Raw genomic sequence first — 17,376 nt, forward strand, 5'->3', positions numbered from 1 at the left:
TGGGCGAAGTCTTTTCTTCCGGGAAGAGGTGCCAGGCTATGTGGGAAGATGGTGCACGTGTTCTCTCCGCTGGCGGACAGCTCTCAGACGGCGTCGTAAATCTACGCAGCTGGTTGAGATGTCGGCGTGCTACTGTGCCATGTATGTTGACGAGCCAAGAGCGCAGGCCTATGCGTCTGACAATTGTAGCTTCCTCCCAGCGTGGCTTTTTCAGAAACTGTCGGGCGAGGACGCGCTGCCCCTCATTAAGCGTGCCGCAGCGCGGAATTGCTTTTTCTTCCCGGAACGTCTCTGCCTTTGGCTCGGGGAGGATGGCTGTGAGCTGGGTTCGCATTTCACGCTCGAACATCATTTTCGAGGGGGTCTCGCCTGTTGTGCTCTGAACCGTCGTGTGCTGCTTGAAGAGAAAGCGCGCAAGGCGGCGCTGCAGCGAGCCTGTCTGATCTCTTTCAAGGGCGCGTTTTAGCTCGGCTACGTAGCGCTCGGCTTGTCCGTTTGTCGCTGGGTGGTAGGGGGCCGATGTAACTGATGAGATCCCGTTGTCGCGATAAAACTTGAGGATCTCCGCAGACACAAACGGTGTTCCGTTGTCCGACACTACCTTGCGCGGCAGGCCGAACGTTGCAAATAGTGATCAGAGGTTGTCAATGACTGCTGCCGAAGTCGTCTCTCCCATTTGCCTTATCTCAAGCCACTTTGTGTAGGCATCTACGACCACAAGGAAAGTGCAGCCCTCAATTGGTCCTGCAAAATCAATGTGCAGTGTGTGCCATGGTGTGTCTGGCTTTTCCCATTCTGGGACACGAGCTTTCGGCGGGGCGCTCCGGCTGCTCTGGCAAGGCTTGCATTCTCGCACCACTGTTTCGATGTCGTTGTCAATGCCAGGCCACCACATGTAGCTTCTGGCACACTTTTTCATTGCAACGATGCCCCGATGTCCGGCGTGGATGAGAGACATAGCTTGTGCGCGTAGTTCTCTCGGCATCACAACTCGGGACCCAAATATGATGCAGCCGCGATGGGTGCTCAACTCTGTAGCTCGCCTGCGGTAAGCGTCGAAGTTGTCCCCTTTGAGTTTATGCACGTTGCCTTGTTGAACAGCTGTGTAAACTAGCCGGAGAGCTGCGCACTTCTGCGTAGATGCTGCAACTGTGCCTGCTGTAAGCGGAGGTTCTGGCAGTGCTTCGAACATCAGAACGTCTCCTGGTGGAAATGGTTCGTCAACAGTTGCGTCTAGTGGCAGACGGCTTAGCGCATCGGCGTTTTGATGTTTACTAACCATGTTCTGGCTCGGCGTCTGGTGTATGCCGCATATCATCACGCCTAGTGGAGAAAACCAGTTTCTCCCTAGAAGGCTTGATCCTGTGCCCTTCACAACAAGCAGAGGTAGCGTATGGGTCTGGCCGTTGTAGTTAACCTGCACGTTGGCAGAGCCCAATAGTGGCAGATTCTGTCCTGACCACGTTCGCAGGTGCGTGTCGTCTTGTTGCAGGGCGGGTGCGTCAGATGGCCATGAAGTTCGGAACGTGTCCTCACTGATCAGAGTACAGGCTGCGCCGGAGTCCACCTCGAACTTAATCAGCTGGTGATGTACGCTTACTTCTGTAAAAATCTTCGGTCGCGTGCCGAGATTCATGGTGTTCAGGTCGTACAACACAGATGGTGTTGCTGATGTTGTTCCATGGAGATCAGATAGCGGCGTATTCTCTGAGGCGTTGACGCTGTGATTAGGCTGGGAAGGTGACTTTATCTTGGCAAGTCTCCGTTTCGTAATGCATGCTCTTTCGATATGCCCTCGCTTGTGGCAAAAATTACACGTGGCTGACTGGAATCGACATCCCTGGGGGTTGTGTTGGTCGTCACACCGCCAGCAGCGTTGTGCCTTTTTGACCGATTTTACAACAACAGAAGGCTTGCGCACCTGGTTGCTTGTCTGGTGTACCGGCTCGGTGTTCCGGCGAATCCCTCTCTGCTGGTGACCGGCGCTCTCCGCTCGAACGGCGATGTCGTAAGCTTTGCTGAATGTGAGGTCCTTCTCAGCGAACAGGCGCTGCTGCAGTGACTCGTCACTCAGTCCGCACACAAATCTGTCGCGTAACATCACGTCCAAGGGAAGCATGGTGGTGTTAGCAGAAGAAGCTGCGTCTCCCTCCTGCCCGGTAGCTGTTGTCGACAGCGTTCCAAAATTGCAGTCGGCAGCGAGCTTCTTGAGCGCGGCTACGTAGGCGCTCACAGTTTCTCCTCCCAGTTGATCTCGTCGTTGGAAGCGAGCCCGGCTGTAGACCTCGGATGGCCTTGGGTCGTAGTGCTTTTGCAGCGCTTTTACGATGTCGTCGTAAGACACTGCCGCTGGTGTGCTTGGCTGAATAAGGGCGCAGACAGTATCGTAGGTCTGCTCCCCGCACAGCGTCAGCAGGTTGGCCCTCTTCAAGGCTGGGTCTGTGATGTTAGCTTCAAAGTAGAACTAAAGGCGTCCAACCCACGATGACCACGATGAGCCGTTGAACTCTGGTATCTGATTGGGAAACCCTCGCGTAGCCATGGCTTGTCAATAGCGTTGCGTAGCGCGGGTCGAATCCACTTTCTCGTCGCCACTGTCGTGTCCGGTCGCTGTGTTGAATGCAGCGGAAGACGCACACGGTACTTTAAGACTTCGTTTATTTAAAGCCGATGAGGGTGCGACCAGCGTCGACCGAGGCAGGAGCCGAACTGGCCGCCCGAAGAAAGGAGGGAGTGGAGAAGCGTCCACGGCAGGGAGTGGCTTCCCAGAACAGGAGGAGGGTGCGGGGGCGCACCGTGGGGGGGCATCCGGCGACAGCGTGCGACGAGGGGCAAGCGGTCGTTAGGAGGAGGATGCGAGTGGTCGTTAGGAGGAGGATTGAGTGGTCGTTAGGAGGAGGATGCGAACTGTCGTTAGGAGGAGGACGCGGGGGCGCACACACACAAAAGCAATAAGGGGACACAACACATTGTAATTCTGTCATTGTTCCTGGTAACGGGAACCTCGTAGATAATTCCGCTCCTGCAATCAGTATACCGTGTGCTTCTCAGAGCATAATTCACGATTTCGTTCGCCGATCATCGAGCCCGTAAGTGTTGTGCAAAATAAATGCGTGGAGCTTAATATTCCCCGCCGCTGCCTTTCAAGACGACATTCCTTCTATGACCATCGAAAATGCCTAGCAAAGATGGCGTTAAGATATTTTTTCTGATCTACCCAGGTTCTTCGTTACAGATCACAATTAAATCCTGCTTTTTCTTTTATTATCACTCATTTTTTGTTGTAGGGTGCTTATTTTGTTCTATTTTTGCTACTGATTCTCTTTTCGGCCATAGTGGTTTGTGTTGTTTTCCAGCTAGATTTAGGAAAGGCTTCCTTCATGCACTGTATCGGAGGCCATGACTCAAAACTCTCGTCCCTCTCATAGAGTTATACTCACTTAAGCGCCACCTATAGCGCTTCGCAGTACCGCATGAATAATCGTTTTGTACGAATATTAGCACAAGTAACGAATGAAGACAAATATTCGATTTGTATTTGATTATTTCAGTATTCGGCCCTTATTCGAATCGGTTTTTAACTGTACACCATTCATATGCAAGTCGGTAGCAAAGCTAGCCTATTCGTATACGATTCGGTTTCGAAAAAGTACTATTCGCAGACCCCTACTTTTCGCTTGTTTCTTCAAGATCTAAGAAAGTGAACCAACTAGCCCAAACGAGAATTAATGGCTGGGCGTACTCACATTACTTTAAGAGGGTTAACTGCTGAGCTAGTTGGTTTCCAGACATAATAAATGATTTTTAGCGCAACGGGGACACAACACAAGAACGACAACAACACTGACAACAAAGCGCCCGATTGTCGTCTTTCTTGTGTTGTGTCCCCATTGCGCTAAAAATCCTTTATTATGCGTACTCACAGCAGGCACGTAGCCAGAAAATTTCAACGGGAGGGGCAACCGGCAATTATTTACCGTATCGGGGATGGGGAGCAGACTCAACGTGACTACGAGATTCTGCGTGAGGGGAGGGAGGGGGGGGGGGGGTTAGCTTGATTTTGAACGGATTCCGGGGCCCCCTCGGGCCTCACCTGAATACGTGCCTGACTCACAGCGCATATATGCGGAGCACCCCATGAAAATGGTTTACTGCTGTTACTTCGGTTCTAAAATGCACGACACCAAAAAGAGCACGCTGTCTATAGCAGCTACAGGGCTACAGCTTTTAGCCTAATTTAATCGATCACGGGCATGGCTCTGGCAGGTGGTTCCCAGAGAGCAACCTATAGGAAGAAGGTGGCCCACCGGGGTCACGTGACCTAGCGGCGTCATCACAACCTGCCCACCGGATAGCGAGCAAACTGTCCACTGTGTCGGGTGAAGTTTAAATTGATGATTGGTTGCTCGGGAAGAGCAACCTGGCCCGCACAAGGCCCACCGCTCTGCGCCAGGAGGAGTATATGAGGACTCCCAGGATTTATGAATCTAGAGAATGACCTACTGCATGTATGGGAATTAACCCCTTATGCTATCGCGACATACCCTTAAGGCGGAGCTAGAGTGCCTCCTCTAATTTCTAATACTGCACTGGCGTCGCCAGCGGCCAAGAGCGCGCATGGTCTTTCAATAAAATTTTCCGTTTTCTTGCAACACCTAATTATTCGGCAAAGTGTGACGATCTCGTCGTCGCCTTCCAGCCCCAAGGCTGATTACAGAAATCGACGGTAGTGGTATCTTCGGCAATTGACCTTTCCGACGTGGGCGTCTCCTGCTCGCTTTGCTGCTGTGTGCACGTGACACAAGCACGGCGGAAGTGTTAGCACCGGGTGCGTCCAGCACTCCAGCGAGCAATCTGCTCACGCTCAGGTTGGAAGGTGTAGACTCTATATGGTATCCTAACGTAATGCCAGATACACAGATCCGAGCGCCTGCCGATGAACCGCACGGCGGAAAGTTGCCTGAAATTGTTTTGAGGATAGGAAAAACGCTTTAACTGTTGCTCTTCTCAGTGGGCATCTCAACCGCGTCGTGACGAAAGGGATGACTCAGTAGAGAGTGAGAGAAGGAAGAAATAGGGGCCGCAGTGGAGGCCTCCTGAATAATTTCGACCACCTGGAATTCTAAGATGCACATTGTAATTGCACAGTATGCTGACACCTTTAGCAGTTCGTCTGTACCGAAACGTAGCAGCCGCGGTTGGGACTGAACCTGCCTCCTCGTGCGCAGTAACAGAACCCTAATCACCGAGCACCGCGGCGGATGATAGGTGCCTGGACAGAGACTGACAAATGTTCGATGGAACGAAAGAGAATATGCATGACCTTTCAACCTCTGTAACATCAATGCCAGTCTCGAAACATGACATTCCCATCCTCTGTCACGTCAATGTCAGTCTCGAAACACCTTTGTCTTGATGATCCCTACGCCGCCAGAATTAATCCGGAGCCCTCCACTACGGCTTCGCTTGCTTGCTTCCTTCTTTCACTCCCTCCATCATCCCCCACGACGCGGTTCAGGTGTCCTGAGAGAGTGAGGCAGATGCTGCGGTTTTCCTTTCGTCAAAACTACTTATATTATTATTTCTATATTACTATGATTGTTAACATGTGTCTACAATTAATCCACATTTAGTCGACAACTGGCCCTTTGCAACTTCACAGGATCGAATTGGCGGCCGCATTGAGATGGAGGTGAAATGCAAAAACGCCCATGTACTGTGCGATGTCAGCGCACGTTGAAACAAACCCCAAGCGGTGTACATGTACCCGGAACTCTCCACTACGGCGTCCCTCGTTTTATTAATTAGTTTTTGAGGAAATGAAGTGGCGCAGTATCTGTCTCACATATCTCGGCAAGCACCTGAACCGCGCAATGGAGGAAGGTAGGAGTGAAAGAAGAAAGAGAGAAAGAGGTGCCGTAGTGGAGGTTTCCGGAATAGTTTCGACCACCTGGGGATCTTTAACGTGCACTTACATCGCACAGCACACAAGCGCCTCTTGCGTTACGCCTCCATCGGAACGCGGCCGCCGCAGTCGGGTTCGAACCCGGGTACTCCGGCTCGGTAGATGGGCGCCTTACCACTGAGCCACCGCGGCGGGTGGTCCCTCATAGCCCTCGCACAGTTTCGGGATATTAATTCCCACACAGCTCATACCACAAAGCAAACACTGTCGCCAAAGACTTCGGGAGACATACAACGCCCCCTGGGTTCGCGCAGCTGCACTCCCACCAGCCGGCAGTGTACGCGCTGAGCCTGCTTTTGAGCGTGTTCTCCGTGGTGGCGGTGCTGTCGGGCCTTGTGTTCGTCGTGCTGCGACTGTACAACCGCTGCGGGGCCCGGCGCTTCGTGGACGTTAACGAGGAGTACCGCCAACGCTACAGCACGCTCGTCAAGATGGAGCTCATCTGCATCGGCGGCCTCGGGTGAGCGCTGCACTTTCTTGGTTCTCTCGCAATTATTTAGCCATTTGTTCGGAGCGGAAAGCTGCTTCTTCACATGTGTACAACTGAAATAGTTCGTATTTCGCGCCACAGGAGTTTTAACTTGGGAAGTCAAGCACGGCGTAGTGAAACCACGCGTGCGATTATTAACCCGCACGTGTGACGACACCACTGGCGCCTTTGTTTATCGCTCGTTGCTCTTCAATGGCAGGACCTAATTCTGGTCGCAACGGCTGTATTTACGCAGATCGACGCGAAATGCAAAAGTGCCGGTATTCTGCCATACGTCGGTGGCAACGCTTAAAGGCACACTGAAGAGAAGAAATTTAAGTTGTCCTGCACGAATAGCTTACCTTATTCCAGTGACAAATGGACCACTCTCACCGAAAGCGGTGCTGTTTTAGACCAGAAAAGCAAAAAAAAAACTAAAAAAATTGGCTGGGTTTCAACGTGGCTTGAACCTAGTTATACGAACGAAAGCTCTGTTAAGCATGGTCTCCACTGTCTCAAATCAAATGTCAAGATCAAGGTCAGTTACCTAATGGTCATAGTCATATGATCACGTGGTCATTCAACCATAGATTGGGCCATACCACCACGCAGTTAAGTTCGGTTTGGCATTGTGAGGCATTGAAGGTAACTGTAGGTGTGGTGCCCACTTTCTCAAATCAAATGCCAAGGTCAAGGTCACGTGCCCAATGGTCATAGTCATATGATCACGTGGTCATACTAGTTAGAGCTCAGGCCATAAATCCACGCAGTTAAGTTCGGTTTGTAATTCTGAGGCATTCAAGGTCATCGTCTCATCCGCATCGAAATCGAAAGTTGTACCCCGAGGAGCACAGCTCTCGCTCCAATACAGTGGTCGCCATCACCGGCCGATTTCGTAAATAAAATGCGAGCATCGACAGCGATTTTTGGTTTGGTTTGGTTTATGGGGTTTAACGTCCCAAAGCAACTAAGGCTATGAGAGACGCCGCAGTGAAGGGCTCCGGAAATGTCGACCACCTGGGGTTCTTTAACGTGCACTGACATCGCACAGTACACGGGCCTCTAGAATTTCTCCTCCAAAGAAATTCTAGCCGCCGCGGCCGGGATCGAACCCGCGTCTTTCGGGTCAGCAGCCGAGCACCATAACCGCTGAGCCACCGCGGCGGCACAGCGATTTTTGAGCGCGGGTCCCAGAGTCTGGCTACACCTCCAATCGCCTCAAAGCGGTGGTTACCCGTCAACAGTTTGAACCCACTAGCGGGAAGTTTTTTTTGAAATTCGATAAGTGCCTCTTTTGTTGCTGGACAAGCGTCAGCGCAGGCAGAAAGAGGCAGATAATCATTTCTTACTGATAACAATAACGAGATGTAGTCATCCTCAGAGTCCCTCACGTGTTAGAAATTATTGTTTTGTTTGTTTTATTCGTGTTTAACGTCCCAAAGCGACTCAGGCTATGAGGGACGCCGTAGTGGAGGGCTCCGGAAATTTCGACCACCTGGGGTTCTTTAACGTGCACTGGTAACGCACAGCACACGGGCCTCTAGAATTTCGCCTCCATCGAAATTCAGCCGCCGCGGCCGGGATCGAACCCGCGTCTTTCGGGTAAGCATGCAGCCGAGCGCCGTAACTATACTGAGCCACCGCGGCGGGGCGCGTGTTAGAAATTAATCCGTGTTAGAAATTAATCCGGAGCCCTCCACTACGGCGTCGCGTGGCAACTTCGAAACTTTAAGCCCTACATATATACCGTAAACCTGCAGGCAGTTGAACACGTTGCCACCGACAGAGGGTGAAGGAAGTGCGCGCATTTATTCCTAGTAGCATGCAGATAGAAAGCATTCCAGGCTATTCTCTCGCGCTGCTGATGCTTTAAACAGACGGTGTCAGGCGAGGTTGTTGCTTTGCTTACCCCAGGACATGGCTGCTGGCGTTGTACCTGTGCAACGGTGGCATCCGAGCGGGCCTGGCGGACATGGACGCCGCAGACCAAAGCATGCAGATCGACAGCTACGGGTTCTTCTCACAGATGCGAAAGGCGAGCCCTTTCATGCGGGCACTGTCCGCCTGCGAACACGGCGTAGCACGCGAACTTTCACCGGCGTCGCACTGCAAAAGTGCACAAAGAACAAAGCCTGGCTTCGCTGCCTACAAGGCTGACAAGGAGCCCCACTAAGTGCATCGGACGCATTTCGAATGAGCTGCAGTTGTATTTTGACAGGGAACTGTCGTGTGCACTGCAGCGGCGTACGTGCGGCTGATAACGGTTCGTTTTCGGTGTGATTGCACTGCATGTTGCAACGGGGAAGAAGTGCCATCGTGAGTCAGCTACTGCTCGTCAGGAGGATAGCGAAACCAAGCGATAAAGAGGTAGCCGCCTTTCGTATCTCGGCGTCGAAGCTTCAGCGTTCCTATCCTTTTCGTGAAGGGCGACGCGATAACGAACAAGTCAAGACGACTTCCTGGATCAGGCTTTCTGACCTCTGCCGACTGCACCACAGCTGAATTCGCATCACTTGTGATGCAAGTTGAAGAGCGGTCGTGCCATGCAAAGATATCAGGAGGATTTGCGTCAGCATACTCGACCCATAAATGAATTTTTTTTTCTTCAAGTGAGCGCCCAACCGAGAAAGATATCACGGAATATCGATGCTCTTACCACAAGGGGTAATTATATTTTATCGTGGATCGCTGCACGTCGAGAGGATACGCCTTGTGAGTGCTTGGAACCCACAGATTATTTGACTGTGTATTGTCCAGGGTGGAAACTTGGGAAAGTCGGTATCAGTGATCCATGGCTTGAGGGGCTGGGAAAACCAAGACGACGAACAAAGAACAGATACACACAACACAGGCGCTAGCCCGAAGAAGCAGAAATACGATACCAGGAAAACGTGATTATTATTTATTTATTTATTTATTGATACTGCGATCTTTTACAAGACCTTCGCAGGATGATGGAGGACATTCTGAACATTGAGGATGGAACATTTCCGTATTCCCACGATGCCCGATAAAAATATGTCATTTGCGGTCTTGTGATGTAGGTCTGAGGAATGTGCCTATATAGCAGTAGACGTTTTCGGTTAGAAGGCGACGGGTAGTTACCATAGCTGTCAGTGATATGCTGTGGAGATTCGGCAGTGTAAAACTTATTCGATATGTTAAACCATTGAATTTACAGGCGTGGCAGTCACGGAATACGTGTTTATGGCGTCCCCCGCAATAATTTCACTTGCTGCAGCCCGCACAGAGGTCTTATTGCCATTCTTGGTCCTTGGCGGCTTTCGCGTGCGGCTGCCGTAACAATGCGCTGCACTTGTTTTCGAATAGCTGTCGGTCACCGAAGTCTTGAGTGTCGCTGATGTCCGAACGCAAAAACAATACAACGCGAGTCGAGCAAGCCTATAGCTAGCCCAGCGCAACTACTTTGTGGTACGCCCCCGCGCAAACTCCGCCGGCTGCTGGGGGAAACCGCTGCTGACTCCAGTGCCGGCGCGGGCAGTGAGATGGCAAGACCGAGAAACCTGCTTTATGTGTATTTGCTCTTGCGCGTAGAATCGAGCCGAAGCGCTAGTCTTGAAGATAAGATTTCCTGCGAGCAAATATAGCACCGCTCAGTCACGGCACCGCAACCTTTTTTTAACCTTGGTTAAAAAAAAAAAAAATGTATATTTTTCAACCCATTTAAAGCGTCGCCGCCGTTGGGAAAAGTTTTTTTTTAGTACTTCCTGGTAGATTTCAGCAATCAAACTTCGCGACAGCATAGAAAAAGTCATGCGAGTGGATACTTACATTTCTAGAAAACTGAAATTTTCGTTATTTTTCACGATTTTAAAGCTTGATCGGTTAACGGATCGGTCTAATGGGAAGCGTTGAGGGTATACATCACTCTTGTATAAAAATATATAGGAGGCTATCTGCAGACAAGACGCCATATCATCATGGCGCTAGCTCCTGTTACAGCAGAAATTTCTGCACATGAGCTGTACTAGAGCGCGGTACCGTATCTTATCACGTGACTGATACAAAATGCGCTGAGATTCAAGTGCCGCCTGCTATCGTTATTTAAAAGCGTACACAATTTCACTTGTTCGCTGTTGTCTGCGGCTAAACAGAATGCGAGTAGTATTTTCAAAAAGCCTACAACGCCACACCCCCTCCAGTGTGGGGCTCAATCTGTGTATGCATGACGTTCCTTACAAACAAATGCTATGGTTGCTCTGGGGAAAATGATTCAATATAAAGTGTTCCGGTTATGCTCGCGCTCGTGTGCGCCTCCCCCGTCTTTTCGCGGTGGCTTCTGGCTTTCGCGGTGTAACAGTCGCCACTGTTGTCAGCGCTTCCCCCACCGCGGTATATAGCTCAGCGTGAGGCCACGAGATCGAATCCCGGTCGCGGCGGCCGCATTCCGATGGAGGCGTAATTAATCCAGAGCCCTCCGCTACGGCTGTAACACTTTATTTTTCCCTCCCTTAAAGGTGCAGTGAAGAGGAATCTGAACTCGTCTTTTTGCCGCGGGAACTCAATCTGCACGTTCCGAGCATTCTTAGAAACTTCGATTTATTGCCATGTGTGGCCGATTTCCCTAATTAAATCAAATTAACGTCCGGCTCCCGCCTTTATTTTTTTTTTAATTCTCCCCCGTACGGTGGGCGGAGTCGACCAACGCGTGGAGTGGCTTTCACCCAGTCCCGTGGCGGCTTGCCGCCCTGCCATCGGCGGAGTAATACGCAGTAATCCGTAGAAGCAAATAGCCCGCGCATATTTTTATTTCTGCGGGCTTATTTTGTGGCTATATTATCTGCGAATGAAACTATTTATTCACGGAAACCTAAAAAACAAAATAAAGCGAAAGCAATGCCTCCACGGAGCGGGCTGAAAGGCACTCCACGCGTTGGTCGACTCCGCCCAAGTACGAGGGAGAATTAAAAAAAAAAAAGGTGGGAGCCGGGCGTTAATTCAATTTAATTAGGGAAATCGGCCACACAGGGCAATAAATCGAAGTTTCTAAGAATGCTCGGAACGTGTAGATCGAGTTCCCGCGGCAAAAAGACGAGTTCAGATTCCTCTTCAGTGCACCTTTAATTCATTAGCTACCGCGCCTTTCCTTTCCAAATAATAACTTCTGTCTCTCGAGGTCAGTGCAAAAAGTCGCAGATTTCTTCTGCAGGCACCAGCCGCGGTGACTCAGTGATTAGGGCGCAGGCGTAAACAACAAGCTGTAGATCGCAGGAGAAGCGCGGCATCTTATGGGAGCGTCAGTCAGCATGAAGAAAAGCGCGCGTGACGGAGTGTCTACTTCTTTCTTCCATGCTTCATGCTGCCACCTATGTTGCGCAGGCTTTCAACGAAATCTTCGACACTGCCTACCCTGTGCTCAATGCAATCGCCTCGGATGTTGGAGACAGCGGTAAGAGCCCTAACTTCACACCCCTGGTGGCAGTCACGCCACCGATGGGTGAAGCGCACGCTGAGCTTATGGAGCTGTGCAAACTGACGTGCTGCTCGACGGCGGCAATGTATACCTGCGCCGGCATCATGGATCGCAGTGCGCTTGTGTCGACGGAATGTTTTACGCTCAAAGAAAGGAAGTGCGATAAAGCATCATGTTTCAACCAGTTTTATGCGGTCGTTTTACCGTACGGGCTACGAAAGTTTCAATGCTATCTATCTTGCAGCAAATAAATCGTTATTTAGTTAATATGTTAGTTATCATTCGCTCAGTTTTCACCCAAAGGGATTGTGTCGTGTCACGCTTGGGCCACAGCAGGGTCCCTTATGGCCGGCTTTCGCATCGCAACTGAGCGACACTGAGATGATCACATCCACTTTGACATTTCATTGGGGAATGAAGGCGCCGTTGTAGAGGCGAAGGGTAAATTTCGACTCCCAATCACTGGACTTCCACATAACGCATTTTAACTCTTTTTAGCGGAGGAGATTCATGAACCGGTATGCTTCAACATCGAATGCATACACGCATGAGTGAACGCTTGAACTCGCGCGGTTACAGAATCAACGGGAAAAACAGCTGAGAAAAGATATGGCTTTACATCTGTTCTCTGTACCTTTCCCAGACAAGGCTGTAACGGAATGGGGTGTTGTCCTGATATAAGGAGACGAGACTGTTGTTAAGATAATATCTATGTGTAGAAAGACAGGCTTTCATTGAATATATTAAAGAAATTAAAGGAAGATTACGGTCATGAAAATGCTGATGCTTAGCGTTAGCTGTTCCGTTTCTGTTTGTGCTTTTGCATTTTCTTTTGCCTTCGCGCTGTTCTTTCCTTTGCAAATACGTATTTGTTGTGATCCGAGCTCGAACCTCGAGGTTCCGGCATCTCTCAAAATTTTGCGCACCGTTCCGAGCACAGGCTTAGGCGTTTTCACTTATGTAGTCCTGCTTATGCGCCACTTCCAGAGCCCACCACATCGGGGTACATGCGTGCCATGCGTCTGAGCTCAGCACTCCGATCCTGCATGTCGCGCATGCTTCCGACAGTCCGTGCTCCACCTCGGCTTGCTGATGTTCCCACGCCCTTGCCTCTCAGGGGCTGCGTCATGATCATGGCTTCTCCACGCCGCTGTTCCGCTTCATCCATATATATAGCACTGCTGTTAGCGCGGCTCATCTGCCACGTCGACACTCCGGGACTGTCTGCAACGTCAGCTGCACTCCGTCGCTTCTGCTGTGCCGCCCTCGAACTGCGTCTATAACTGCCCTCTAAGTTGCGTCTCTGTCTGCTCCGGCGCCCTCTATCTGCGCGGCTGTGTCGCTTCCCGCTCCGGTGCTTATCCCCGCCGCATACGCACTCCTTGCCCCCTCCCCCTCCTCTGCCTCCTTTCTGCATGCTTCGTGCTATCCTACACTTGGATCTTAGTCGAAAGGCAGACGCCCATGTCCAGCGCCTGTGCCTGTGGCCGCGGCTGCGTTTCTGTGGAGGCGAGACGCAAAAGACATGCGTGTGCTCTGCAATGTCAGTGCATGCTATATAATCCCAGTGGTCGAAATAAATCCACAGCCCTCCACTACGGTGCTTCTTTCTCTCTTCCTACTTCCATCCCCCACCTTCACCCATACCCCCACGGCGCCATAGAGGTGTCCACCGAGCACAGTGAGTTAGTTACTGCGGTTTTCCCGTCTTCAAAGCCTTTTTTTATTGCGAAAGCAATACTAGTTGCACTTTCAGCCCGTCGCGTAGCGAGGCCGGTTGCTACCATATTAGCATATTGGATTGGATTGGAAAGGATTGGAAAGGATGGGATTGTATATATCTGATGCATCACCACAAGTCTAACCACAAGCACCACCACCAGCTACACTACCAGCTGAACCATGGCGTAGCTACGGATATTGCTTTCGCAATTACCAGGCTTAACCAAGATAAGCCACAGCCAATTTTTCGATGTTCGCTGCAGCGTGAGTGTAACGAAGTTCGACGCGAATACGAGAACCTTCCTGTAACAGCTAGCGCTGCGAAATTACGTACGGCTCTCGAACAGTAAACGTTGCCAAAGGTATAAACTGTTTTTTTTTTTTTTTACAGTGAGCAGCAACTGTTAAGAGCGGAGTGTCCGTTCCATGGCTTCTCATGGGGCTTTCTCTCGATGCAGACGTTATGGCGGCCAAGGTCCTGGCGAGGTACAAGAACAAGGAAGATTCATCGTCCATTGCTTTATTCACCCCGGTGGAGAAGGCCTTCACTTGTGAGTACCAGCATAATACGATTGCAAAGCTTATCCTGGTCTTGTGGCATTGATGCCCGCAGGTACCGAACATAGGGCGGTGAGTTCGCAAGCGCACTTACTCAAGACTCCGTGTTAAGTGAGAGTTCTAGATATTTTTGCTTCCTAACAGGCACGTGAACACTACCGAAACTGAAATTCCGGCAACAATTGTGCCACGTATATAAAGAAAGCAAGATGCAACCGTTTTTGTAACTGGTCTGTGTGGCTGAAGAACGAAATATGGCTCAGTATTTCGTAGTGATATGAGCCTGCTTGATTTTTTTTTGCCCTTTCATAAATGCTACATATACTTTCGATGTCACAAATGGTAGGCAGCTAGCAATCTCACTCAGCTGGTCCGGTATCAATATTTCGGTCTGGGCTAGTTTGCCCATTGCGGAAGTTAAGAGGCGAAGGACAGCGCCTTTCTTAGCCCAATTTCACTGCGCTGTTATTCGTCTGGTATCAAAGACGGGGAGTACCAATAAGGCCGACGAATGGGCATCCGCTAGTACTAAACACTGGCCCGAAATTTCGTTACTGGAGCTCAGTATTACGCTTCAAAAAATATGCGGCGGGTTGGTACTCCGTCAGGCGAAGCAGCACACGGCAGGAAGTACGTGACGCCCAAGCAGACGGTGGCACCTCCTCCACTCTGCGTCTTTTCTTCCTTTTTGTATGCTGCTTCGATGCTGTGACACCACAAACGAGGCCCAATACCCGCAGGTCTGCCGACGGATCGAAAACGGCTAGCTCAAGTCAAGAAGAAAATAATCTATTGGCTTGACAGAAAAAATAGCGCACTCAGGACAACGGACGAGGAAGAGCAAACAACACAAGCACTTAATCGCAACTGGGTGTTTATTCAGAAAACGCAGAAAAAGAGAAAGAAAAAACACAAACAGGAACAAAGGCCATCACACAGGCGCATCAGGTTTAGAGTCACGCAGGCGCGTCAAGATAGGAAAACTCCTTCTTATGCAGGACCACCATTTGGTCAGCAGCACGCGTGCTCATTCTTACGGATATGATAGGCCTCTGAAACCTCTCTACTTAGCTGATTTGGGCGCCGAAACAAAATTGCTGTTTTATCAACCAAAGGCTTGCAAACACTATATTTGGAACAAGATTGGAAGAAGGCTGCTTTTTCAAGGACCGAAAGTGCTCTTACCGGCGTACATTAAGGCAACGGTCAGTTTTTCCAATGTAGGTCTGGCCACAAGACAAAGGAATGTAATACACCACCCCTTATGCACATCTCACATAGCGGTTCGCGTGGTTCACGGTGCACCGCTTCCTTTTATCATGCACGCCGCTGCTGGAGCGCGCGGCAACCTTCGCACAAGTACTGCTGACTTTTTGTGGGGCTAAAAAGAGCACCAGCACCATATCTATTACCCACATTTTTTAGCTGATGGGAAACCGATGAACGTAGGAAGAACTGCAACATTTTTCCTTTTATTTTCTTCTCCTCTGAACCCCTAGGAAGAAACCTATTGACATTTTTAACTTTTTTAGGCACCTTGCTAGAGACTAGAGACAACACATCCCCTGGAAACCCAGCCATTCTTACTCTGTTCACTTGCTTACAGAAGCTATCTTTCGTTGTATGAAGGCACGACTTGCGCAAAGTATCCTAAGCAGGCGACAGCAACGCCACACTTCACGATTTTTGAATGACTCGACTTAAAATTTAAGAGAGGCTTCACTGACCTCAGAGAATACACCCAGCACTCATGTTCCTGCATAAAACGAAGCTTGATGTCAAGAAACTACAAGAAATCATTTGTAGGCGTTTCCAAGGTAAACTCCAGTAATACTTGTTGAGGGGCTAGTTGGTGCATGTTCCCAGAAAAGGGTTGTAGCGCCGAAACAGGCAACACAAAAAGCTAGACGGGACAGGCGCCTGTCCCGTCTAGCTTTCTGTGTGTTGTCTGTTTCGGCGCTACAACCCTTTTTTGTAAACTCCAGTTTACCCGCCTTGCAAATACATGTCTGTCAACAAACACCCAGATAATCATCGACATACCTGAAATCTTTTTTGAAAGGCCACTCGACTCTTTTCAATGCAAGAGTCAACTCGAGATAGGAAGATATCACTGGGGGCGGGAGCTACTGTGGTTCCGATACATACACTGGTATTTTGAAGGATCAAACGCCCAATCCAGTCAACAAAGGTCGAAGCAAGATAAGAAGTTAGCACTTCTAAAAACGAAGGAACCGAAGTAACACAAGTATTAGCAAAGCGTTGTTATCGTTGTCCCCAGTAAACGCGTTGTGATAGAATTCGGCGTCTGATATGGGTCCGCTAAAGTAAGACTTTTGAGTGCTTTAGCAGGAAGCATGAAACAACATATGGCAAGTCGACCGCTCGGTGACAAGAGCACGGAAAGGTATGTCGTCCTTATGAGTTTTGGCCGAGAAGACTTCAAGCTATAGGCCTTCAACCTTTTTCACGCTGGAGCGCAAATGCTCTAGGTTTAAACGTGGCAAAAGTTCCAAAGCATGTTCCTTTACCTTTGTAGCTTTGACTTTTACAGGCCGAAAATTTGCTTCCATTGCACCATCATCCTTTTTCTTGACGTCGATTCTACATCTATTGGCTGTAGTCGCTTGCACATCGTACGAAGAGTGCATTAAACAGTGTTCCTGGCAGAGGCACTAGCTAGGATTACCCACAGTGTAATCTTTGTAAAGTATTGCTATTTATAGTCGTGGGGTGCTGTCGTTGTACTGAGTCTCAGCAATTATTCGCGGACACACTTAATACAAACAGCTTGAAGAAGCGTAGGCTGTTGGGCCAGTTGGCGCATGGTAAGTGGAAAACCAGCGGAAAGGACGCGTTCACAAGGAGGAGAAGTGCACAGGACAACGAAGCTTATACGGGATGAGCTCTTAATCATTCAGCAGGCTATTCGCTGCGGTGAAAAAAAAAAAATCCTGGCGTCCCAATACACGTGCACATCCACATATAAACAACCAGTTAGAACTAAGAGACCACAGGGCTCCTGCGCCTGAAAACGAAACTCATAACCGATGGGCTTAGCGAGACGCCCAGCAAGCACACGCTTCATCCCATTCCTGGAGGCTGTGCCGGATTCTTCAGACCTAAGAAAAGGTTAGATTTTTAAGCGTTAATCAAAATACATTTCCCCGGTCAGGTGTTCCTATGAACGTACACAATTTTGAAGCCGTAAGTTCGATGGTTCTTTCT

The 17,376-nt window shown here is 49.9% G+C and overlaps 1 protein-coding gene across 1 annotated transcript in view; it reads left to right on the forward strand.

Annotated features, from left to right (window-relative positions):
* Positions 1–14,053: 14,053 nt before the first annotated feature.
* LOC149340016 (uncharacterized) overlaps positions 14,054–17,376 on the forward strand; it is a 54,438-nt gene continuing 51,115 nt past the window's right edge. Inside the window, exon 1 of the mRNA XM_089550622.1 lies at positions 14,054–14,141. Coding sequence (XP_089406748.1) covers positions 14,054–14,141 — 88 coding nt within the window. The remainder of the gene's footprint in view (positions 14,142–17,376) is intronic.

Source organism: Amblyomma mixtum, chromosome 6 (genome assembly GCF_055824585.1).
Source record: "Amblyomma mixtum isolate Tamu chromosome 6, ASM5582458v1, whole genome shotgun sequence".
Classification (NCBI taxonomy): domain Eukaryota; kingdom Metazoa; phylum Arthropoda; class Arachnida; order Ixodida; family Ixodidae; genus Amblyomma; species Amblyomma mixtum.